The sequence below is a fragment of the Euprymna scolopes genome, chromosome 4 (genome assembly GCF_053919585.1).
Source record: "Euprymna scolopes isolate OS-2025 chromosome 4, ASM5391958v1, whole genome shotgun sequence".
Taxonomy (NCBI): Eukaryota; Metazoa; Mollusca; class Cephalopoda; order Sepiida; family Sepiolidae; genus Euprymna; species Euprymna scolopes.
In genome coordinates, this window is record NC_136485.1 from 69,338,007 (window position 1) to 69,363,613 (window position 25,607).

The following is a 25,607-nucleotide window of genomic DNA, read 5'->3' on the forward strand; positions in this document are numbered from 1 at the left end:
GCTGTTCATTTGAATTTGAAATCATAAAAATTGTTCAATCTTCTCATAAAATGTATTGCAATAATATACTGAATTTTCAAGAGTCTACGACAATTTTAAATGTCTGTACAAAAGTCTGGAAACTTATTCAAGGCACCTCGTAGTTATTTAAAATTAAGAATTTAAAGTTAAAAGTAAGCTGTATTTGTCATCTAAAAAGATTACCGGAGTAAAAAAATAAAGAATCAATAATATTTGTTCGCCCTCTCCCTTTGTCAGTGAAATACTTAGCATTAATTGGATGAGACAGTGTAAATAAAATGGCATAAATTGAAATAAATTTCGCTAGATTTATAGTATTTAACCACTTTGAGGCACACCTGCCATTTTCCAGGAATAAACCCTTTATTAAAATTTCTGTACTTAACCCTTCTGTGTTAGTTTTATACCAAAATCAGACCAGCAGTCTTGGACAATTTTGAAAATGGCTTTTCTCCAACAGTGTGAGAGAAAAGGTATACTTGTTTTGCTTCAATGATTTCATAAAAATAACTTTGATTGGAATGTACTTTTTTAAATTCAATAAACTCAACTGAAACAAGACATTTGAAATAAAATTTTTATTCAAAATAACAATTACTGATGATTATATTTTAATACTTTTCATGTTTAAAATTCTTTAATTAGTTCTTCAAAGGAGGTAGCATACCACTTGGAAATTTCCTTGATTTTTGGTCGTTCTACATTGCCACCAAAGCCAATGAATGCTTTCTGAAAAGAAAAAAAAAAGTCTATGGTAAAAATACACAAGTATATATTTATATTTTGTTTAGTGTTGATACCTTTTAATCAGAATTTAAAAAAAAAAAAAAAAAAATCAGAACTTTTTGAAATATCAAAATCGGTATCAAAAAATAATTTGAGCTTTATTTCCATTTTTTTTTTTTTTTTTTTATAGATAAACGATTTTTTTTAAAACTGAATTTTCCATTGCTGGTACTAATGATGAAATGATAAATATTTCTTTTTAAACTAACAGTAAAATTAAAATTCAACACCAAAATACGATTAAAATTTATTTTAATTGCATAAAAATTTAAAAAAAAAAAAAAAAAAAAAAAAATCAATGAATTTTTGTTTGGTAATTTTTCAAAGAATGCAGTAACCAAAAATGTTAAAAAATTAAAACATTTTTGCCAAAACAAATACTAATATTGTTGAATTCAAAGTAAAATATTTAAAAAAAATGTTTTTAATTTTTTATATGATAGCTTTTATTTAGTTCATTAGCATCAATAAGAGGTTGTAAGAATCCTAAAAAGACCCTTAAGTTGGAGTCTCTGAAATGTTTGGCATTTAGTAGGATGCTCAATCCCAGCAAAAACAAAAAGATAAGGAATTTTTTTTAAAGTGAGAAACTGTGAAAGTCACTTAGAAATGTAATGTAGATATTTTTAAGCTATTTTAAAGAAATATAAAAATGTGTTTTATAAATGAAAAATTTAATCTCACTATTTCAACTTTTTTTTAACAAATGAATTTTGGCTTTTTTCTTCCTGATCTTTTAAAATTTTGCAACCAATTTTACATTATCTCTACTCCTACAGGGTGACATTCTCCCTCCTCAAATGCCACTTATGAAATCATTAACAAAATTCAAAATCTTTTCTGCAATTCGATCATATTTACTACAAATATAAATCAGTAAAAATCTATGTCTGACTTGTCACCAAGTTTTAGTTATGGATGACCAACACTTTGTGCACAGTTCAATGATATGCTCCAAATGTGCACCTTTTTCCCCCAGGAGCCTCCATCTTGAATCCCATTTTTACAATGGGGGCATCCCTTGTGAGCAGTATATGTCTGTACTAGTTCAGACGATTTTCCATTATTTTGTTGGAAATAACGATAACATGTACAGCATAATCACCTTGACACAACAATTTCTGGTAAATCATCAAAGTTAAGCAATGTTGAACTTCGTAAGTACTAAAATGGGTGACCATTTGGAGATGACATGTGCAGTATGTGTTTGTGTTCTACTTATCTTGACATTGTTTTCAATCCTGCTGGACTTCTTGTTTTCCGTGCCACTGGAATCCGGCCGTGCCAACTCAAGAAAGTGTATTGATTGCTTCACAATTACATGTGCTGTTGCCTTTTTTTTTTTCTTTTTTATTACAATTCCACCCCAAACAAGGCACAGTACCACTTTGATGTAGGGGTCTACTATCAGGGACATAAGTTGCAAGGGTACTATGTAGGGAGTTGAGCAGCTAGATGTCTGTTCACATTACACTTGAACGTCTGCATGTCAGTACAGTTGGGGAAGCAGCAACCCGGAAGGGAGTTCCAAAGTCTAGCAGTTTGAGGGAAGAAACTATTAGAATAGAAGGCTTCCTTACATCTACGGATCTCTACTGTGTAAGGGTGGGATTTTGCTATTTTTCAGGCGGTATGTTGAGGGGGATACAAGGGTTTGTAGTTCATCAGAACATCCACCATTAAAATACTTGTAGAACAGGCAGAGGGATACAACATTTTGTTGATGAGACAGAGGCTGAAACTTAGATGACGGTTTAGGACCTATCAGGTTGGCGACTCTCTTTTGAACCCTGTCCAGGAGCAAAAGACTAGTAGCAGCTACACCAGCCCAAATGTGATAATATTCCATACATGGGCGAATGGAGGCATTATAGGGGTACAGGATACTTTCAGGCGTAAGTAACTTTCTAGCACGGTAAAGAGAGGCCACCTTCTTCTTACAGGGGAGGGGATATCTATTGTCTTTCAAGACTGAACGGAAGCCATGTATAATAATAACACAACAGTGTTAAATATATCAACATTTTGGACATAATAGTCTGGTCAGAGCAAAACTCCTAATGACATTTTCGTCTTCATGATCAATAGCCAGCACTTGGAGCCATCAAGTTTCAGCCATGAATTACCAACAGTCTGTGTTTGACTGCCGGTCAATGTTACGCTTCAAATGTGCGCATTTTCCCTAGGGGCCTTTATCTTCATTATCATTTTTGCAAAAGTATGATTTGTGAGTAGTACATGTACGCACATCCATCATTTTGTAAGAGATTAGCATAAGATTACAGCAGTGTTGAATATAAGATGGTGATAATCGTTCAGTAGTTAACTACATGAACTGACAACCTGGGTGTCCCAAGTTCAAATCCAGTTCATTCCACTTAGGATATTGGCAACCCTCTCCTAAGTATTTGATGTTTTCTAGAAATAATTCTGACTAGAAAAATATCATGGAGACCAATGCCAGCAATAGAATCTTTGGATTCATATGATATGATGCATGTTGAATATATTAACATTTTGGACATGATAGAATCTGATCAGACAGAAAATTCAATCCATCTTTTTTTTACTCCATGTCTTCTATTATAGACTAGCCTAGGTTCCCGGATGTTTGGAGGTGTGTGTTGAGGAAAAAAAAAGGATAGTAGGCAGGCTCAAACCCGTACTGCAAAGGATGAAAAGAACGTTAAAAAAAAAATTGGCCAGCAAGAAAGAGTTACTGAAAGACGTTTGAATTTATTTAAGTAGGAAGAGAATTGACAGGTGCCCGCACCTAATGACTTAATGAGGTCAAGTGGAAATCGTGGCGTTAACATTTTCTGCAAGCGTTATGACGACGTAAACAATAGCTAGTCAACAGTTAACATTTTCTGTAGGACAGTTTTTAATGAGGTCAATAACTCAGTTTGTTTGTTTTTGTCCAACTTTGGGGAAAACCAGCTCTCCGTTTATTAGGGGAGTGTCCAGACGAAAGCAATTGTTTGATATGATGCTAAAAAAGCCGACACTGACCAAACGTTTACATCGCTTTCCGGACACCACCGGGAACTGCCAATTCGAATCCAGTTTCACTTTTTTTATACTGAAAAGCGAAAGATACACGCGACAATCTAAATATCTGAAAAAAAAAAAAAAAAAAAAAAAATAGCATGTGAAAGTCGGGCAAATTAAATACACACGCGACCCCCATTCGTAACTCTTAGATATTATCATTTAGACGTGATATAAAAAGTTTTAAGGAATGAGCCGACCGAGAAGTCCAGCGAAAAAAGCCTTTTACAGACATACACAAAAAGCGAACATACATACATACATTTTTGCTTTTATATTTATAGATAGACTAGCGGAGGAGTACCCTGCGTGACCCAGGTGTTTGTAGGTATGTGTGTTGGGGGGGGGGGGGTCAAAACAACCCTGTTTTAAAAAAAACGTTGGCTGCATGTTTGGAGGTGTAAAAGAAAAAAAAAAAAAGTTTTAGTAGGAAATTAGGCTTGAACCCTGAACCTTTCACCTGCAGGTGGAAACGAATTGGAAAAAAGCCTGGGACCTAACCAACTCGGCCATGAGAGAAGAGGAATGAAAAGTATCTTAATTTAACGTTTATAAAATGAAATTAACAGGTGCGAGAAACTTAAGTTGCGTGATGTTTGACCTTGAAACATGACGCGGCTGCAAGCCAGTTTTCACTTGTTTTATACTGAAAAACAAAAGAAGCACCCAGCGATCAAAATATCTTGAAAAAATAGTGTGTGCAAGTCAGACAAATTAAATACACACGCAACCCCCGTTCTTAAGTTGTAGATATTATCATTTAGACGTGATATAAAAAGTTTTGAGAAGAAGCGAGCCAAGCGAGAAGGTCGACAAAAAAGCCTTTTGCAGACATACACAAAAAGCGAACATACATACATATTCGCTTTTATATACATAGATGGCCATACAAAGCAGATCATACCATTTTACTACAATTAATGTAAGGGATATTATATTCTAAATTTTCAAGTGTAGCGTTAACAAGTTTAATAGAACTTACTGCAGGTGGACAGGCTTCCGCATCTGTGGAACCATCTCCAATCATGACCAAATTCTTGTAATCAAATTGCTGAATCAAAAGACTGACAACATTTCTTTTTCCTCCACTCATAGAAGTCAGTTGATTCTTATCAAAACCAACATAATTGCCTTAAGAAAACAAAACAAGGAAGATTGAAAAAAAGATTTGAAAATGAACAATAAAATTCAGAAAGCTTATTATTTAGATTTTATTCAAACTAAGTAGCAAGGATTGAATCTTTAACTGCAAGAAGATTGTTAATCAAGCAACAGTCTTCTGGAGGTTGAAGGTTCAATCTTTACTGCAGACGATAATATCTAAGAATAAAATAACCATCTGGTCATGGCGAATGGTACAAGAACAACCTATTTTTTTAGATGAGAATTAGTGAGATGAGGCATTATTTGCATTATTCAGATTAGTTATTTTTACACATTTCAGCAGATTAACCTCTGATTTTTTTCATGTGCATCATTCTGAACTTGGAAAAAAAACCAATACAGAATTTCAAACTGAACACTTTATTTAATCCAATAGGATAGATTCTTCGTCTCATCAGCCATGACCAGGTTCACATGGACCCATATCACAAAGGCATTTATTAAAAATTAGTTTTAAATGATAGTTTTCTAGAGGTTGAAGATTCGATCCTTATTAATAACTAAGAATGGAATAATAATTAAAATCTACCTGGTTATCGCTGACGAAACTAGAATAATCTACCCCTTCCCCATGGATTAAATAAAGGGTTCAGTTTAAAATTCCATATAGGTCCCAAATTCAATATAAAGGTTCTAAAGTTTAGTTGAAGACTGAAAATTACAATAAGTAAGTTTTTTTTATTAATATATATTTTTTCATTTATTCTATCTTATTACCTTCATATGATTATTTTTATATTCATATGATTGTATTAAAGCAATACATTTTTGGGATTTTGGGGTACTTTTGCAGTTTACCGGCCATGCTACTTTTTAGATGGGATTTTCAAGTTAAATTCAAATTAAATTTAAGAGAGTAGAAAGTGGATCTTGGGTTTATTTTTGGCAATCTTGTAACTTTTGCTTCCCCTTTTTTTGTCTTTAAATCCTTATATTCCATGAGCGATGTTTATGGCAAAGGGGGAAGAAATACTGTTTTCTGGGTCAGAACTTGCCCATGCAACATTTATTACTGACTGTTTTTATTAAAGTAGTGAGAAATGCCCAGTCTTTCCTACTGATGAAATATACTTAAATATATTTCAATTCATGCAGATTTCATATATATATATATATATATATATATATATACTAGCATTTCAGCCCGGCGTTGCCCAGTTATTTAGAGGTGTATGCTGAGCAAAAAACTTTTTAAACTTTGACCCCCTGTTATGACCCTTTAACATTTATTGTTTTGGGCTCAAATCAAGTTATTAAGTTAGATCCATGTCCAAGGAACCAATATCTAAAATGTCAAGTGTTTAGACCCCAAATTGTTGGAGGAGTTTGATAGAGTTCTCAAAGGTCAAATCGTTGAACTTTGACCCCTTAACAGCCGAATTTCTGGACGAAAACCGATCACATCGATTTTCCCAAATCTCAGTACCCTGTATATCAAATTTCGAGTCTGTAGACTAGAAATTGACAGAGTTATTGCGTAGGAAAATGTACACAGACAGACAGACACACAGATACGTTCACTTTTATAGATATACTAGCATGGGTGCCCGGCGTTGCCCGGGTATTTGGAGATGTATGTTGAGCAAAAAAAAAAAAAAAAAGGAATTGGTCAATTTTTTTTAACTTTGACCCCTATTATGACCCCTTAAAATTTATTGTTTTGGGCTCAAATTAAGTAATTAAGTTAGATCCATGTCCAATGAACCTATATCTAAAATTCAAGTGTTTAGACCCAAAATTGTTGGAAGAGTTTGGTAGAGTTCTCAAAGGTCAAATCATTGAACTTTGACTCCTTAAATTCTGGCCGAAAACCGATCACATCAATTTTCCCAAATCTCAGTACCCTGTATATCAAATTTCAAGTTTGTAGACTTAAAATTGACAGAGTTATTGCGTAGGGAAATGTACACAGACAGACAGACACTTTCACTTTTATATATATAGATAGATATTAGGGGTGTACTGATTAATTGGCCAATTAATTACTTTTCTCTTTTCTATTAAATTTAAACCATTTCATTACCGCCAAGTGACTAATCAGATAGTTTGACACATTAAAATAATAACTGCTAATTTCTCTTAACATTTGTTAAGTGTCTGGCCACTATTACTGATTTTGCCTTTATTAAATAAAATTACAAAGTAAAAAAACTGCTCTCTCTCATGGTCCAGATAAAGATTTGATCAGCTTATCTGTTATGTGTCACTCATGAATTCTTATCAGATGTAATATCTTGATTCTAAACTTAACTTATAATAAAAATTTTCTTTTTTTCTACTTAACCTAGTCATCATCATTTACATATTCAGTTTAATGCCCATTTTACATGCTGGTATACATTGGAAAGCTTTAAGAAATTGACTACAAAACTAACTTATCTCTTTATTTTGCTCTAGATTCCATTTTTTTTTTTTTTTTAATTTTTTACATAGGAGTCATCACTTATCAAGGCCCAGGGGCCACTCAAGGATAAGGGTTATTGACTGTACAGTAGTCAATGGGCGATAATATCGTAGTAATCGTTAGTAGTGGAAATTTGGTAAGAATTTGTTTACATTGGACTTAAAAACTACCAAATTGTAGTCAGCTGGAAAACCGGCAAACTTCCTCTCTAGCCTTCCCCTATGAACTCTAATCAATTCGACCATACCATCAAAATTTACTCTTTTGCACACACCTCCTTATATTGTCCAGATTTAATCTTATGCTGATGTAAAGTTGCCAGAAATCGTGTCATAAACTGGATGAATACTAAATTAGTTTTACTCTTTACATTTCCTAATGTTATTAGTACATAAATGAATGTATCTGATAGGATTTGAACTTGACTTGCCAATTACATAGCCTGTGTTGACATCCATTATAATACCCCACCTTGAAAAACATGAAAAGAAAATGACTCACCTTCAAAATCAAAATGTAACCTGTTGCAAAACACATGGTCTTTTGGAATGTTCAGAATGTTTGCTACAGCTTTAATGGCGCAATAAAATCCTCCCGACACCAAGTAAACGTTCACTCCTCTTTGTTTCAGGATTCGAACGAGATCTCTGACAGACAAAAACAGATTGTTAAAGTTACCTTTTTATTTCATCTCATAAATTTTTTTTTTTTTTTTTTTTTTTACATCTCACACAAAAGTATTATTTCGGCACATGATATAGAATTCCTGACAAAAAGAGACACTGACGTTGGATGTATTTCTGCAAATTTCTAAACTATATATTTAAACTTAACATTCTATATAAAGAAAATCTAAAATGTATGAATAAAGCAAAAATTAATAATATTATATTATTAAATTAATTAATTAAATTAATACTTATAACATAGAAAAAATTAATCTTAGACACTTCTCTGGCTGGGGATTTCTTTTCATTTATACACAAAGTTATTTAAACTATTATTGTTCAGAATTCCTCCTATAGTAAAAAATAAAACTAAAGAAAAATCTGCATGATGCATGTAACTGATGAAGCAAAAATATATTTCAAAAATCACATATATTGATCAAATAGTTTTATTTTTACAAAGAAAATCATTTTTAAGCGATTAATGGGAATTCATAGGCACTACAACATAAATCTTGCAAGTTTTGAATTATTGTTGAATTATCTCCCTTAGCGTTTTCTTAGATTTTTTTTTTCAAAATGGCAGACAAGATAATACACGGCTCCAATACTCATAAAATTTGACTTTTTTATTAAAAAATAAAACTACTTGATCAATTTATATAATTTTTGGAATATGATATTTTCGTTTTGCCACAGGTATGTACATTAGGGCAGGTCGATTTTGGAACCCCGGCAAGGCAATGTTGATGATAGTTGGGGGTTTAACATAAAAAAGACCTACACAAAATATTTTTCTCAAAATCGTTATCTTTGCTTGAGGAAATGACTTTAAAAGTTGAAAAATTGAAGCGATTAAAAGTTTTTCGGTGAATTGTTAAGAATGTCCTGTCATCCAAACAATCCGTATTGTTAAGAAAATGGAATCATTATTTAGAATATGTTTTAAACTATATTTTTAAATAAAATGAGTGAGGATAATGAATTAATAAAATAAAGGCAAAATTGTTTTTTTAAATAATAACAACCAAAGTTTGCTTTTTCATTTCAGGAACTTTTTTTGGGTGGAAACATTTTAGATTTCACCGTTGCAAAACACGCTCGTTATTGATATTGAAAATTAACTTTTGTTTATTATTTAATTTGAAAACATTATGATTTAGGCTTAATTATTTCGAAAGGAAAAACGAAAAAGACTTGTTTAAAATATATATTATTATATTTCAAGTGTCTGTAGTGAATTTAAACATATTTGTTTTATCTTTTTTAATTTGTTTTTCTATTAGGTTGATGCAAAAATAATGGCATTTTTTGGACGTTTAAACGAACGTCAAAAACATTATTTTTGCACCAACCTAATATTTCACATCAAATTCTACTTTAAATTTTTATTAAAATATGGTAATACTCCAGTTTTATATTAAAAAAAAAAAAAAAAAAAAAAAAAAAAATAGTCCATACAATTTTATTCTACACATTCTTTACGAAACATAACCACGTAAATTTTCAAGTTTTTCTACTTAATAAAAAATACTTTGCAGAAAATTAGTATCAAATTTTAATTTCTTTTATTTTTAGGGAGTAATTGTTTTTAAGCAGTGTTTTTCTTCTAAAATTATAGTTTTAAAATCAGATAACCTACAAAGATTAATACGAGTAAATAAGGAAACTCCTTTAAAGGTTTTTCGTTATTTGTGCATCTATGTTATTGTGCTAAAATAAATTTGTTATTTAGAAAGCCATTCTTAATATGGGAAGGAGGTTGCATTGTAACTATTCTGTACTTTCACCTAAAAATTTAATAAACAGAAATTTCATAAAAATTAAATTTAACTTGAAAATACTATTAAAAATAGCATAGTAACATAGATGGACAAGCACTGGTTTTTCAAACACTAAACGTTCGTTTAAAATGGCACAGCTACATCAAGAATGAATCTATTTATGGATAAATTCATGTTATCGAAGGAGGAAGTAAAATCTGCTAAAAATGTTTAAACTAAACACTACTATACCTCTGATTTGGCTTGGTCCTCTCTCTTCAATACATCTAATTCAACTCTACAAAGTTTTTCATTATTTCTTATAACTAGCGCTTATTTTTTTACGTATGAAACTGGAAGATAGCCTAATACAGTTTCCTTCAGTTATAATCCATTTATTTATTTTACTTTTCAGATTAGAATGTCAGTAAAAGCACGACGTTCAGTTTTAACCCGTGGTTCACAAAATTTGCTGGTCCACCTTATCATTTGGATGAAACAGCACCCCCAACTTCACAACAAGCCGTCCAGTTTAGTTATTTCCTCGAGAACAGTTATCCCCACTTAAAAAAATAGTGAGATTTCTAAGTTAATTGCCAAGGAAATAATTAGTATTCGGCAAACAGTCAATCCACAATTGCCCTTGTTAAGGTAACATTATATAGGATAGAAGGTCAATATATTTTGCTATAAGAGGGCCAAACAGATTGACAGGAAATCTCTTGCAGCAATCAAAGTGAAAAAATGAAGGAACAGCTAGACAGACTGTTTGATATATCTTCTTGTAGCTGTAAACTTTCTGTCTTGAGATGTGATGACTTTGCAGTAAAGTGCAGGACTGAAAATTGTCAAACAAGGCACATAGTCTGCACTTGTCCTCCTAACAAGGAGGTAAAATTAATTCTATAGATTCACCTGCAATTATGTTCCTTTTTTGTGGAAAATAAAATATATTGGTATTTATTATGTAATCTAGCTCTATTATTAAACATGCAAATTTTCCAATTTTCAGGTTCCACTAGAAGAACTGCCATTTACAGCAATTTTTTAATTAATTGATGGAACAACAAAAAGCCTAACAACATTTACTGGTCCTTTGGGGGAAACTTTGTATCAATAATTATCGAGATTAGCCTCAAGTAGAATTCTAAAAAATTAGTGTCCCTCCCGATCATCATTATCTGACAGCAGAAGAAACAAATAATTTAAGTGTGAAGACCAGAGGCTACTTTTTGAGTATGCTGTTGGCATTTTTTGTGGAAAAGTTAACTTAGAAAATTGGGCCCTTGAATCAAGGAAGATGGCTAACATAAGCCACAAGATTAATGTGTTTATGGACCAGAGGTGTCTATCCTCAAACACTATGATAAATTAAGCATTTTGGTCAAATTTATCATCCAAGTGTATGCAGTTAGTTGGTTTGAGATCCAAACCAACAATATTTTTTTAACCAACAACAGTATATTTTAATGATTCAGAGAACAAAACAGTTAACTGAAATCCAAATTACTGTTTTAAACTGTTCAAAATATAGTGTTTTTGCACTACTTCCGGAAGATATAATATCGATGATAAACTCAGATGAATAAGGTAAATAAATATTTATCCATTAAATTTTATTAGTTTTCTTAATTTACCCAAACAATAGTTAGTTTTACATCGCAAAAATATAAAAATAAGTGTTTTCAAATAATTGTTTTTTGTGTGCGTGTTGTTTTTTCCAGAAATAGTGAACAACTCAAAAAAAAAAAAAAAAAAAAAAAAAAAAATGAAAAAGATTACTGCTATCAATTTTGCAGCCACAAATTTGATTGAATTTTTCTCAAAACATTGTATATGAGCAGGAAGCAAGACATAGACACATTATTACAAAGTCATCATGCCAGCAAATTAGATCTTCATTTTCCTCAAAAGGAAATTATACAGAACAATTTAGTTCTATTATAAGTTTATATTATTGCCTCTAATAAAAAATTGAAATACATGGTTCTGTAACTTGTATCAAGTTGTTATATAGTGTAATACATCTCCAAATATCTTTTTGAATTGTGAAATTTAAAAGACTTAGTTGCTAATTAGCTTTTTTTACAATTTTTGTTTAATCAATGCAGTAAAAGTTGAGATATTTTGCTAGTTGTGATTTATAATTAAAATTATAATTCATGTATTTATTTTTCTTTCAATGTATTTCATATAAATATATCAATTTTAATTGGATTTCTTTTATAAAAATAGTGAAATTTAAAAGTCAGTGTTGTGAAAAATGCTATGAAAATGAAGGATTTTTCAACATTTTTCTACACGATATTTAAAATTAAATGCTCAATTTTCTGTTCGAGATGGGAATCTAATTTTTGCTATATGTACTTATCATATCAAATCCCAACTATCATCACCAGTGCCATGTTGATTTTCTGAAAAAAGTTGCAAATCGACCTGCCCTAATGTACATCATACAGATTTTTCTTTACTTTCGTTTTTAATACAGATGGAATTCTGGACAAGAACCAAAACAACTCTGTAAAGAGATATTTTCTGCTATTTATTTGCAATTTTTTTTTTTTTGCACAATTATGTGAAAAATCAACAAATATGTTTTTAAATGAAGTTAAAATTTAAAATTATTTTAATAAATATCACATGTTGATCAATAGTTTAATTATTAAAAAAAACTGTTACCTTTCACTTGCAGTATTGGGTTGGCCAAAAATTTTATTCGTTTTTTTTTTTTTAATGTAATCTTTCTAGTGTACTTAAGATCATTTTATACTCCTATTAGCAGGGAAACTTGACATTGCCAGGGATTGAATGATCATCAACAAACGTTTTACACTCCCATATTTTTAGCGTAATCGAAATCAGTGAAATCAACCGTTTTTAAATCAAATTGATTGATTGCCTGCTCCAGTTGGGAACCTATCACGGTAAACTGGGAAGAAGCTTCATATGCTTCCCCATAGTGATGACTTAACAATAAATTGTAGTCTACATTGTACTGTAGAGAACCTACTGTTGATTTGATAAAATTATTTTTTATATATAATGGCTTCAATTAAAATTTAAAATGAAAAAGTCAAGTATCATGTTTCAATTGTGCTCTAAACAGAAACATTCATTTCCATGCCGTTACATCAAAGAACCTACTGTTGATTTAATATGCTTAGCCTTACTGCTTGTGTGGTAATAATCGTTTTAATTAAAGTTTTATATGAAAAAGTCAAGTATCATAGTGCAATTGTGCTTCAAACGCGCGTCTGTCATATCAAAGACACTACTGTAGATTTTATGTCAGGCCTTTCAGCCTGTGTGTTAATAAAACTTCTCAAATGCACTTGTGATGTTAGGCCGTATAAGATGTTAACTTTGGTCAAATCACCTGTTCATTCTTTCATCAGATTATTTCGATTATAGATATTTATCAAAGACATTCCGCTACAAAACCTATCTAAGAACACTACCAGGCACATACAGTACCTTTGTGTGAAATTTCATAAAAATCAGCCTAGTAATTTTAGAGTCCATAGGGAACTCACACGCAGACAAAGTTTCTTTTATATAATAGTCAATTTTTCAAATCCCGTATTTTGTGTAGTGAGGATACTGGCGTTGGTGTGTAATAAGCCTCCGAGCAGAGGATTTCTTACATTTTTGCTTATATTTTAGGCTTTGAAATGAAAGATCAAACAGCGCACTACTGACATCTGATGCCTTTTTTTACAACAGAAAAGGGGGAAAAAAATAAGCTGGAGAAATGCACATTAAAATATGCCATATGTACAAGGAGAATGCAGAACAGGTGTGCCAGAAATGGTTTGCTTGATTCTGGCTAACCAGAATTTGAGTGGTGTCTCTCTCTCTCTCTCACTTCTACCTATTGTGTATGCCTGTTTATACAGGTGACACGGAATCAGATTACTGTCATTAAAATGATGGACTGATGATGAAAGACGGCATTTTTTTTTACCTATGCATCATGGAAGAGAACTTACCTGAGAATCAGATAAAAGTATCCAGTGTTATTTTTTTTTTTTATTTTATTTTATTTTTTTTTACATGGGGATCACCACTTATCAAGGCCTGGAAGCCACTCGGGGATAAGGGTTATTTTGTGTACAATAATCAATAGGATAATATCGTAGTAATAGTTGGTATTGAAGATTTGATAAAGTGTCTTACTTAAGGGGGTGATTAATCAGGAATTTGTTTATGTTGGACTTGAAGACGTCCAAGTTGTAATCAGGTTGGAAACAGGCAAATGGAAGAGAATTCCACAGGCGTGCACTTCTCAGAAAAACGCTATGTTCATGGAATCTACGTTTTGATTTAGGCATAGATAAAGAGTGGGGGAAATTACTGATAGTGGTTTTAGCTAGACGGGTGTTTATCATGAAGGATTGGCGAGGGGGAACCAGAGATTGGAGCTCGGACGAGCACTTGCCATGGAAATAATGATAAAACAAAAACAGGCTCGCAACATCTCTTCTGTGGGAGAGAGGCTGCAGGGAAGAGAAGAGAGCATCCCTCACTAAGCCACGAAGTCTATTTTGTACTTTGCCAAGGCAAGATAGGCTGTTTTTTTGAAGCTCCAGACCAGATGTGGCAGCAGTACTTCATCTTTGGACATACTTGGCTTTTCTAGAGATAGAGAATTGCATCAGTAACGAGATATCTTCTGAAGCGGTAGAAGGATCCCACCATTTTCCCAGCGGCTCGGGCAACAGACTTGATATACGTATTCATTTCAGATCAGGAGTAAAGGTCAAACCCAGGAAGATATGTTTTGAAACATAAATATATGATGTCATGTCAAAGTTATGTTATTAAGGAAATCTTTTAAGATGTATTTATAAGAAAATCTAAATAGCTCAGTTTGTAGAACATCAGACTGAAGATCTCAAGGTTACGGTTTCAATTTCCAATCATGACTTCTGTTTTATTTGTTGGGAATTTATTATCTAAAAAAAAAAAAAAAAAAAAAGTGTTAAAATCCTTATTTCAGAAGGACTCAAATTTCTCAATGTATTACATTATTATTATTATTATTATTAAACTGTGACCGACAGATTGACACACACAGAGGAAGTGGCCCTTATATTGTGAGTCGATAAATAAAAACATCAAACAAACGTTCTTACTGAATTCCTGGAGTAAGTTTTGGAGGAAAAGCATTAAGGAATTGTTTCAGATCACTTTGACTTGGTTTAATGAGAGCCAGTCGACGGTGTAGCATTTCTCGGAAGTCTGTCTTTTCATTCATGGCCATTTCAGTTCTGGAGAAAAAAAATAAAAAAATAAATTTCAAATTTTGGTTATTTTATTTACCTACCGTTCAAGAGATTAGACACAAGTGTTGGTTTGATGAAAATGTTTCTATAGATGTGAATTTGAACTTGGAACACCCAGTTTTTCAATTTGGGTCATTAACCAGTAACCCACCATCAAAAATTTCTGCTGATGTAAACTTCAACCTTCATCAGGTGCATCTTTAAAAATTTGGAAATCTTTATGCCAAGCTCAGGAATCTACATGGAATTTTGAACAATCCTTTATTTAACCCAGAGGGTAGATGGTTTTCAATTCTCTATCAGCCATGATTGGATAGAAATGTTATTTTTTACATTTTTATTTTACTCTTAGTTATCATTGCCTGAAGTGAGGATTAAAACTTCAACCTCCAGAAAATAGCCACTTAGAATGACATTATCTGTTGTGTCACAACTTCACATGGATTTAATAAAGGGTTCAGTTAGAAATTCCATACACCAACGATTAGCCTCTTTTTCAAACAGACTGCAAAAATATTTTGAATCTAATAGTTCCTGCGCCGTTTCCCTAACTCCAACTACTATCACATTGCTGTAGTGCTGCATCCCTATGCTTGTATTATTTCACAGAAAATGCTACAATGAACTTACCACACTTTCTCTCCAAGAAAATACCCACGACACACTATACTAGCAGCAAAATCAGACCTCTTCACTGTACAGGTCCTTAGATGCCAGAAGTTATTTTTTTTTTTATTCCAACAGCTTCTTTTCTCAAAACAGCTTGCCTTTGAAATTTTCACCCTGCTACCCTGATCATACCAACATGCAGAAATTTACATGTGTTGTGAACAAACCTCTTGATGCCCAACTCCCCACTCAATGTGCCCCTAACAAATCTGACCCCTATCACAGTAGCCATTTACACTTCAGTGGCAATATGAACAAAGGTAAAAAGAAAAAAAATTTTTTTAATGTTCCAGAGTCCAAAAAGATGCACCTGAATGATTAAGAATAAGGTTGAAGTTTACATTGGCCAAAACATTGTGAAAATAACGATCAGGATGAGAATAGTAGTACAAATAATCCAAATTACCAATCCTCATCTAAAAAAATACAATAACTTATTGCAATAAGTTTGGAAATATTGTTAAGCAGCATTTTTTAAAGTTTTACCTGAATGAATTTTAACATTGGCCAATGGCAAAAAAAAAAAAAAAAAAAAAAAAAAAAAAAATATCTAATAATAATAAATAAATAAATAAAAACTGAAATTGAGATAAATTTTCCAACCTAAGGGGGCGGAGTAGGAGTGTCATTCTTTGATGAAATCGTTTTCTATCCCCCCCCCCCTACCCATATCATGAATCGTTTTTGAAATATGAGGCCAGCAAAACAAATTAAGCCAAAATTGAAAGAGAAAGATGAAAAGAGGAAAAATAGGAAGAGAGAAAGAAAGATAAAGTGAAAGAGGGGAAGAAACAGAGAAATTAAATCAGGACAGAAAAATAGGACGTTAAACTTTAGTGGATTAGGATTTGGCACTTCAGACTTTGTTTAAAAAAAAAAAATAAATAAATAAAAAAAGAAAAAAAAAAGATCACTTTTTCTGAATTGATAGAAAAGCAGAATTTCGCTTTTTGTGATTTAGAAAAAAAAGCATAGATCTCACATCACTGTTTTTTTTTATATACGTGTGGGAGAGGGGGTCCATATCTTTTTGGTATATTGCATTTTTCCAAGCAGGAGAAAAAGGCTAAAAAAATAAAAATTCCATAACACAGTATTGGATAAGCTTTCAAATAATGAAATAAAAATAACATTTTTTTTAGGGTAAAGCAAGTTCTAGTGTGATTGCAAGAACTAGGAATGGATGGAATAAGTTCAAGGAACTTCTGTCATCACTAAGCAGCAGAGCATTATCACTGTTGATCAAGGGAAGAGTCTATAATGAAAATGAAACCTGGCCAGTAATTGTTGAGGATATGCGTTGCATGAAGAGAAATAATATGAGAATGATAGGCTGAATGTGTAATGTAAGTATTTAAGATATAATTAGTTGTTGTGACCTCACAGGAAGATTAAATCTGAATGTGTGCAGAACAAGAGATTTTAATGGCATGAGCACATTAAAAGAATGGCCGAGGGTTTAGTAAATGTAAAATTAGTTTGGTAGCAGGTTCAATTCATCCTAGAGTCTATCAGGTATGTGTATCGAATGTGATTATGTATGGAAGTGAAATTTGGTCAGGGAGGGTTGAGGATATGTGTTGCATGGAGAGAAACCACATGAGAATGATACAATGGATTTGTAATATGAATCTTAAAGGCAGGCTTAGTTCTGATGACCTCAGAAATATTAAATCGGGACACTATAGAGAAATCTGTGTAAAACAGGAGACTTTGATGACATGGCATTATTGAAAGAATGAAAGAGTTCTTGAGTTAGATGTAGAACAGTTGAGAGAAAGAGAAAAGTCTGCGTCACAGGAAAAAAAAAAAAAAAATCAAAGAAAACATGGGAGGAAGTGATAAAAATAGTCTTGAGAGAATGACCTGATCAGATGGGTTTGTTTGGAAGTCAATTTCTTAAAGCCATCAAAAGAATACCAACATGTAAAATGGACATTAAACTGCTGATGATTTTAAGTACCTGGATCAGAATTCAGAAAGCTTTCCATAGTTAATTTTTCATTCAGAAACAAATTGTCACTAAATTCTGCATAATGATCCAATCAGTGAATTTGCTAACAGATATACATAGGGATGAGCAATGAAAGTTAAATCAATTAATTTTTTTTTAACTAAACAATAAATACCCCTAAACAAAGTAAAGTGGTCAACCATAGTCAAGAGCAAGGACAAAATATGTTTTATACCCATAGTAAAAAAAATTCAGTGACCACTTTTAGAAGGGTGAAAGTGCAAATCACAAAAAATGTTTTAATTCTTAATAGAAAATGACAGTAAAAAAATCTAAAATTTCTATGTACAGGATTCAATCTTAAACTAATTAACTGATCATTATGAATTTAAAATGTATAAAATAGAAAAAAATTAAATGTTTTAAATAGTGGCTACCTTCAAAATTTGTATTTTTGCATTTGTATGTTCAGGACACACTTGACTAGCAGAAAAATCACACCCCTTCACTATAGTTCCCTAGATGTCAGAAGATTTTCTCCAGTGCCGTTATTGTCCGAGCTACGTGCAGGATGTTATCTCTTTGTAAAGGTGGCCAAAGAGTTTCGACTATGGGCATGTAATTCATGACGCATTTCATTTATTAATTAGGAAATACTCAAGACTTTATTAAGATCAGAGAATTCTGCTTCTTGTGTGGACTTTTTTTTTTTTTCCAATAAAATTTTTTAGTTAAAATTCATTTTTTACTTTAAAAAAAAAAAAAAAAAAAAAAAAATGAATTACTTATCACTTTCATTGCCTCAAATAAACAAAATTCTGGATAAAATAAAACATTGCTAAAAGATAAAAAAAAATTAATAAATTCAGAAGTCTTTAACTTACAACATTTGCACGTCTTTACCGACTCCACAAAATTTTGCAAGATCATCTATAACTTCTCCTTCACACACGGTAGAATCAACATCAAAACATACCGCATCCGCTTTTCTCCAGACCTGGACCACTTCTTGCCGGGTAGCCATGTTCTTTCTTGGTAAAATAAACAAACAGAAAAAGAGTAAGTTTAAATATTTTCAGAGAGAAATTTAAACAAATTCCTTCAAACACAAACCTTTTATTTTTAAACAGCTTCTAAAACATAATTACTAAATCAGACATGTCAAACACAGGATCCCCTGAAGCCAATGTGGGTCAATTTGTGATACTGAGTGGTATATACAACTAATTGAAACTATTTATAAAATCATTGCACAATATATTTGTTACTAAGAAACATACAATATTCACACTAATGATCGTACATTAAAAATTATTTCATGTAAATTCAAGAAGTTTTCTGAATTTTTAATACGTTTTTTTTTTTTTAAAAAAGGTTAAATTTTAATTAATGAGGGCTAAAATATGCAAAGTTTTAATTAATAAAACTTAAAAGATGTAAAATTTTAATTAATGTGTTTTTTAAAAAAGTTAATTTTTGTTTTTGTTTTTTTAAGTGAAATTTTGATTAATGTACGTTTTTAAACAAAAGTTAAAATTTAATGTTTTTTTTAAGTGAAATATTAATTAACGGGTTTTTAAAAGTGAAATTTTGTCTACACTAACATTACACAAACATTCATTTTTCTTTTCTGCTTTTGAAATTGATCAAATGTGATATATTGTTTTAAAAAAGTAAAGATCAAGATCAACAATTTAACATGCAGTAATCATTATCATAATACCAGAAAACGTAAAAATGTAGTTAAATTGCATGGAAAAGATTAAACGATTAAGAAATACACTTCCGTATTTTGTTAATTTTTTTATTTGCTTGTAATCGCCGCAAACGTTGATGACGACAAAGTAGATTCTTATCAAAGATAGCGGGTTTAAACTTTGTAAAAGAAAGCAAGTAAATGGGTTATTTAACATTAGTTTTATGATTATATTTCTCTTGTATTCTTTGGTTTTACATGCCTGTAATGACCTATGCATTAAATGAACTTGACTCCAGGCAAAATAATATGTCTCTTCTTGACGCCATATTTTAATGTAAATTAAAGCGTTCATTTATAAAGCAAAGAACTTGATTCCATAATGAGAATTTTCAGAACTCAGCTAATCAGAATGGACAGACTTTGGAAAGGGAGCCTTTATTATTTATGAATTGGAAATACTATGTTATGTCAATGTATCTATGAGCCAGTTATGGTTGGTGTAATCACAGAATTTGTAGAACATGTAGAATTTGTGTCAGTAACAACTGGTAGCAGTGGTAGGATTAAATATTTAGAAAGAAAAATAGGGATTCCCTCTTCTAAAGCTGTTGCGATTGTGATAGTGTTGCTCGTAGGATGCAATGTAGCATTTAATTATCACAACTGAATGTGTCTAAAATGGTGTTCATAAGCTACATAAGATAGTGGCTAATAGCCTAGATGTAACAAATTTGTATGTGGCATTTATTGTTGCAAACCTACGATACTTTGGTCCAGAGGGGAATTTCTGCAGTCATCTATAATATAAATCTCACCTATCTGTTTAAATGTATGTATGTCTCGCAAAAACTTTTGACAGAGGCGATGGATCCTGACAAGATCGGTATCATTTTGAAGCTCAACGTCTCGGACGACAAATCAAAAAATTAGCCAAAAAACATTCATTCCTTTACCCTAAATTCAGCCATTTTGTACAAGGAGGGGTCGATCTTTTTCACCAAAATTTTAGCAAGTCATTGTTACCGTTGGATTGACTTTGGTTAATTTCAACACTTTTGACTTCTGGTTGCATCATGGAGACATCGACTAAAACGTCAGATTTTGTTTCACTTTTTTTTCCGCCTTCACGTCACAGGTTCAAGCCTGCCTGCCTACTACTTTTTTTTTTAACACTTCTCTTCACCCTGGCTGCCTACTGTTGTTTTGATTCCCTCCCTACACTAATACCATTTTTTTAACACCTCTCTCCACATTCACGGGTTCAGGTCTGCCTGCCTACTACTTTGTTTTTTTTTGCTCAACACACACCTCCAAACACCTGGGCAATACTGAGCACCCAGGCTAGTTTTATTATATATGGAAATAGATTAATATTATTAGTAATTAATTTAGGAGATAATAATTATTAAATTATTAGAATCACAAGTAACATTTTAACATTTATTACTTAAAAAAAAGAAAAAGGCATGAACCAGATATTTGCTCAGGTCTTCAAGTAACTTTGTATAATAAGAACTTTTTTCAATTAAATTCTCTTGTCTATCTTGAATGATTTTCAACAAAAAAGAAATAACTTTTTTCAAAGAAATTTTATTGTCTGCCGATAAAAACTTCTATGAACAAACTTTAAAAAAAATTAAAAAAAGAAAAAAACACACACAAGAAAATTTCCACATCTAAATAAATATATATATATTGTAAAGGTGTGAGCGCAGAGTAATTAATGTTAAAATTTTTCTTTTTTAATGACAAATACGCAGGTCATCCATTTTTTAAAATTTATTTTTAATAAATTTCTGATTCATTAATGTTTATTCTTTATTTTAATTATTAAATTGTTAACCAAGAAAAAGAGCATATAGATAAAAAATATCTTACATATTTAAAAACGTTTTCAATAGCTGTACCGTCTTAAAATATCCAAAACAGCTGCATGGTAAACATCTGGTGATCCCCGTTTTTTTTGTTTTGTTTTTTTATTTCACAATTTAACTTTGTTTCACTGCTTTATACTTGAATCTCCTTTTATAATTGTGAATTTTTCAGTAGTGAGTCAGCTTACACAAGTGCTAAGTCTGCAATTGAACTTATCCTTTCAAAAATAAAATGTCCAATCAAACTGGAGGGGTTTAATAAATAAAACGTAGAGTTGTAGCAATCTGTAATTGACTGGTTTTTGTTATTTATTTCCTAAAATGACATAACAAAATGTTATTTCGTACAACGGAAGTATTCGTGAACCAAAATTATGAAATATATATATATATATATATATATATATATATATATATGTCACTAATCAAATAGACAACCTTTGACTGCATGGATCATGAACTTTTGTGACATCATAAAGGATTTGTCATGTGACTTGCACACGTATTTAAGTGGAAGATATCATGCCTTACTTGCACATCAAAACATCAGAGGATATTTTAAGTAGTTCAGGTCCATAGAGCGAATGCAGTATTGTGGTGTCTGAAAACTAATGTAGGGAATAGACAGATGGACGACCCCCGACACCTCCCATATCCCTTATTAGCCTTGTGCCACATCTTTTATGAAATTATAATTTTGTAATAAGATAAATAAAAACATCACTTTCTAAAAGACTCAGTGTCATGCAGAAAACTCAACCGGAGGGTCAATCTGATCTTGCCAATGGGTTGTATTGTTCAAATATAGTTGAGTATATATCCTTATCAATCAAAGTCTAGACGATTTGAGTTAAGTGGCTTTTTTCTGTCAGATTAAGGTATGGTTCTCTGCAGTTTTAGGAACTTCACCCCTCCCAGGCTTTACGATTTTTTTTCAAAAATTGTTAGTTTATTGCTAGTATGAAATGCCAACAGGTTTGTTCAATCATTTTTTGTGGGTCAAGAAGCTCTTCATTTTGAACACTAGCTTTTCAATCCCCACCTTCCAATTTTGTGTTCCTGCAATCGGATGGAGAGGGTTAATGCTAATGCTGAGACAAACAGACAGATGTACAGAGTTTTAGTAGGTTTTTGTAAGTTTGAAGGCATATGCTAGAACTAGCTAATTACTGTCCCCTATGTTTGTATGTGTGTATATATATGTATATATATATATATATATATATATATATATATATATGTATATATATATATATATATATATATATATATATATATATAGTGTCCTGGCAGGCTAGCTTCAGTTTTGCTGCTTCGGGATCAATTTTGCTGACGTTTTTTTTTTTTTGTTTGGTTGTCTCTCCTGTGGCCTTACCAGGCCACTAATATATATATATATATATATATATATATATATATATACTCGGGTTTTTGTTATTCAAAAGTAATAAACTAATGAATTCAACGAGGTTGTTAGATAGTGCTCAATAAAAAAGAGCTAATAATACTTATTTATTGTTAAATAAACATGTTTACATCCCGCTGCTACAAACAGCCATTTGTTTCAATCAAACAACAGATATCATCAGGCAGCGACTTGACTATTCAAATGTTCAATGAATAATGATTATTCATTGAACATTTGAATAGTCAAGTCGCTGCCTGATGATATCTGTTGTTTAATTGAAACAAATGGCTGTTTGTAGCAGCAGGATGTAAACATGTTTATTTAACAATAAATAAGTAATATATATATATATATATATATATATATATATATATAGATAGATAGATAGATAGAGAGAGAGATCTTATTAGTGGCCTGGCAAGGTCACTGAGGAGACAACCAAAGCAGCAAAACTGAAGCTAGTCTGCAGGACAATTTTATTGATTTGAAAATATAGATTCTTTTTAACCAATTATCATAAAAATTTTTACCATAGAATAGTATCATAATTCTCAAAAAGCCTGCAAATGTTCATGTAGTTTCGTTCCATATAACCAAAGAACCATTTCAATATTCAATTTGGCTATGAGTATAGATATATCCATATATACATATATCACCTTTTGACAATTTTATAAGTTCCAAATCTCAGCGACTATTGATCAAAATTTAATAAATGAAAGCTTGTTAGAAAGGTAATGACCTGAATTGTGTAGTGGATTATGTGACATTTGCCCTTAAGGTCGAACATTAAAGGAATCATCCATCATCCAGAACCTATTTTTGGCACTTTTTTTTTTTTTTTTTACAGCCATACAATGTTTCAATCTGACGTATTTTGTAGTTGTCATTGCCAAAACATGTTTTTCTCAGTGTAACAAATATTTAAAAAGTGAGGAAAAAATAAAACAAAGTGCTGGAGAATTTAAGCAAAGCATTGTAAATAAAGACAAAGAGACAAACAAATGGGAGGCAAAATATAAAAAATGAGCAAATGAAAACCAAACTCAAAAAATATAAATTAGTCAAGTTTTATTGAAATAAATAAATGCTGAATTGCTTTTATTTCCCAAAGTAGGGGTTAACAATTAGCCTCAGGTACCATTTATAAAAATAAAACAATAGAACATACAAAAATGGGTTCCTAATTGAAAGACTAATTCTGGAATTAATTCTATCAAATAGAACGATAGTTAAATTTATCTAAACGATAGAGACAAATAAAACGGGAAAATATATGGGGTCCCTTTCAAAATAATCATACAAAAATAGTCTTACTTGATTTGTAAAATCTGAAAGAAAAGAGGCATGCAAAAAGGGGTCTTTAAAAATGTTTTTTTTTTTCTCAGTCCTTTTCTTGAGAGGCATTCTCACAATCTAGAACCTTCTGGTTCTAATGATTTTGTTTTCTTTTAAAAGAAAAATGTCCTGATGAGAATGGAATGTCAATAGAATAGCCTGTGAAATGGTCTCTTTCCTTAGTTCCTTTCATGGAAAATGCATGAGCTGAATCTGCCTGTCTTGTCAGGCCGGCAAATTAAATTTCTGTTTCTTACAGAAAAATCTCAAAAACTAAACGATTTCTCCATTAATCCTTTGAGGCTAATAATTTCCCAGTTGGTGAAGCCATATTGCTTTTTTATTAACTGGGAATGAAATTGAAAATGGTTTTTTCATAAAGGAAGAAAAATCCAGAACATAATATTTAACGTCAAAAACATTTTTCTTAAAAGAGTTACGATCAGCACGTCCTTCACATACTGTATAAACCCCAAAACGCTCTTCCTCCTTCACTCCTCTCCACTTCTGACAAGCAAGACGAGGTGACTGACAATGATGAAAAGCAAAGAATCTCAACACCATCACCATCGCCAGCCACACCAGGTCAAGAACTGTAGGCACTCTACTTAATAAAGGCAAAAGAAGGCCAAATCCCACCCTGACCCCTGGCACCGCTTGATAGCTGGTAGGATAAAAAAATAAAAATAAATAAAATTCTGAAAAATCATAGTCATTTGTCTTCTTAGTTTTGCATATGAATTACAAAATATCTGATATTTCCAAAACCTTTTAGCCTTGATGGAGAGAAGACTAAAACTTACTGCTATGGTTTCAAATGATCTGAAATAACAGCAAGGTGAGACTTGATTCCAAATATTTCTCATACGTTATATCTCCCTTTTTAGGTTTTCATACATAAAGTAAATTTCAGTGTACAAGGATTATTTGGTACTGAAGATATCTATAATCATATCCTATTTCCAAAAGAGGGGAGATACTGTATAAACCCTAAAACATAATAGAAATATTTGGAATCAAGTCTCTCCTTGATCATCTGAAACCATAGCAGCAAGTTTTAGTCTCCTCTCCATCAAGGACAGAGGTTTTGGGAGAAATTATATATAAGAAACCTGTTTCCTTGTTCTACTGATCATTTCAGCGTTGTTCAAAAGATGAACTTTTGAATTTATATAAAAAAAAAATCTTCCTTTTTAGCGTCCTGGCAAAATAGAAATTTTTAAAAATTTGGTTTTTTTTGTACTGACCATTTCAGCGACATAAATTGTCCTAAATTATCCACCGGGACAAGATCAAAGTGTAGTATCTGTTCTTCAGATGCTGCACTTCAATTTCTTGTTCTCTGTCAGTGGAAGAGAAATCCTTCACGACTGAGACAATTTTTATTTTTGTTCCTTTTCTCCACGTTAAAAAACGACCCTGGTGTCTAACTCTGTCCCGTGGGGAGGCATTGTAAATAGGAACAAAATAGCATTATTTCCTTAGTAAATGCTAGTTATCTCCCTTAGATAAAGATCAAATTC

General features: G+C 31.6%; 1 protein-coding gene across 4 annotated transcripts in view; it reads right to left on the reverse strand.

Moving 5' to 3' along the window:
• Positions 1 to 584: 584 nt before the first annotated feature.
• Positions 585 to 25,607, reverse strand: part of LOC145268252 (phosphoserine phosphatase-like) — a 62,037-nt gene continuing 37,014 nt past the window's right edge. For 3 of the 4 annotated variants that reach the window (XM_080123622.1, XM_080123595.1, XM_080123603.1), the window contains exons 2-6: positions 18,650 to 18,796; positions 14,993 to 15,127; positions 7,928 to 8,073; positions 4,841 to 4,989; positions 585 to 750 (exon numbers count right to left, since the gene is read on the reverse strand). In XM_080123622.1, the coding sequence (XP_079979748.1) occupies positions 649 to 750; positions 4,841 to 4,989; positions 7,928 to 8,073; positions 14,993 to 15,127; positions 18,650 to 18,789 (672 nt within the window). In that variant the 5' untranslated portion in view covers positions 18,790 to 18,796 and the 3' untranslated portion in view covers positions 585 to 648. Of the gene's footprint in view, positions 751 to 4,840; positions 4,990 to 7,927; positions 8,074 to 14,992; positions 15,128 to 18,649; positions 18,797 to 21,342; positions 21,482 to 25,607 lie in introns of those variants that run through there. The other variant, XM_080123613.1, reaches the window with a different exon arrangement.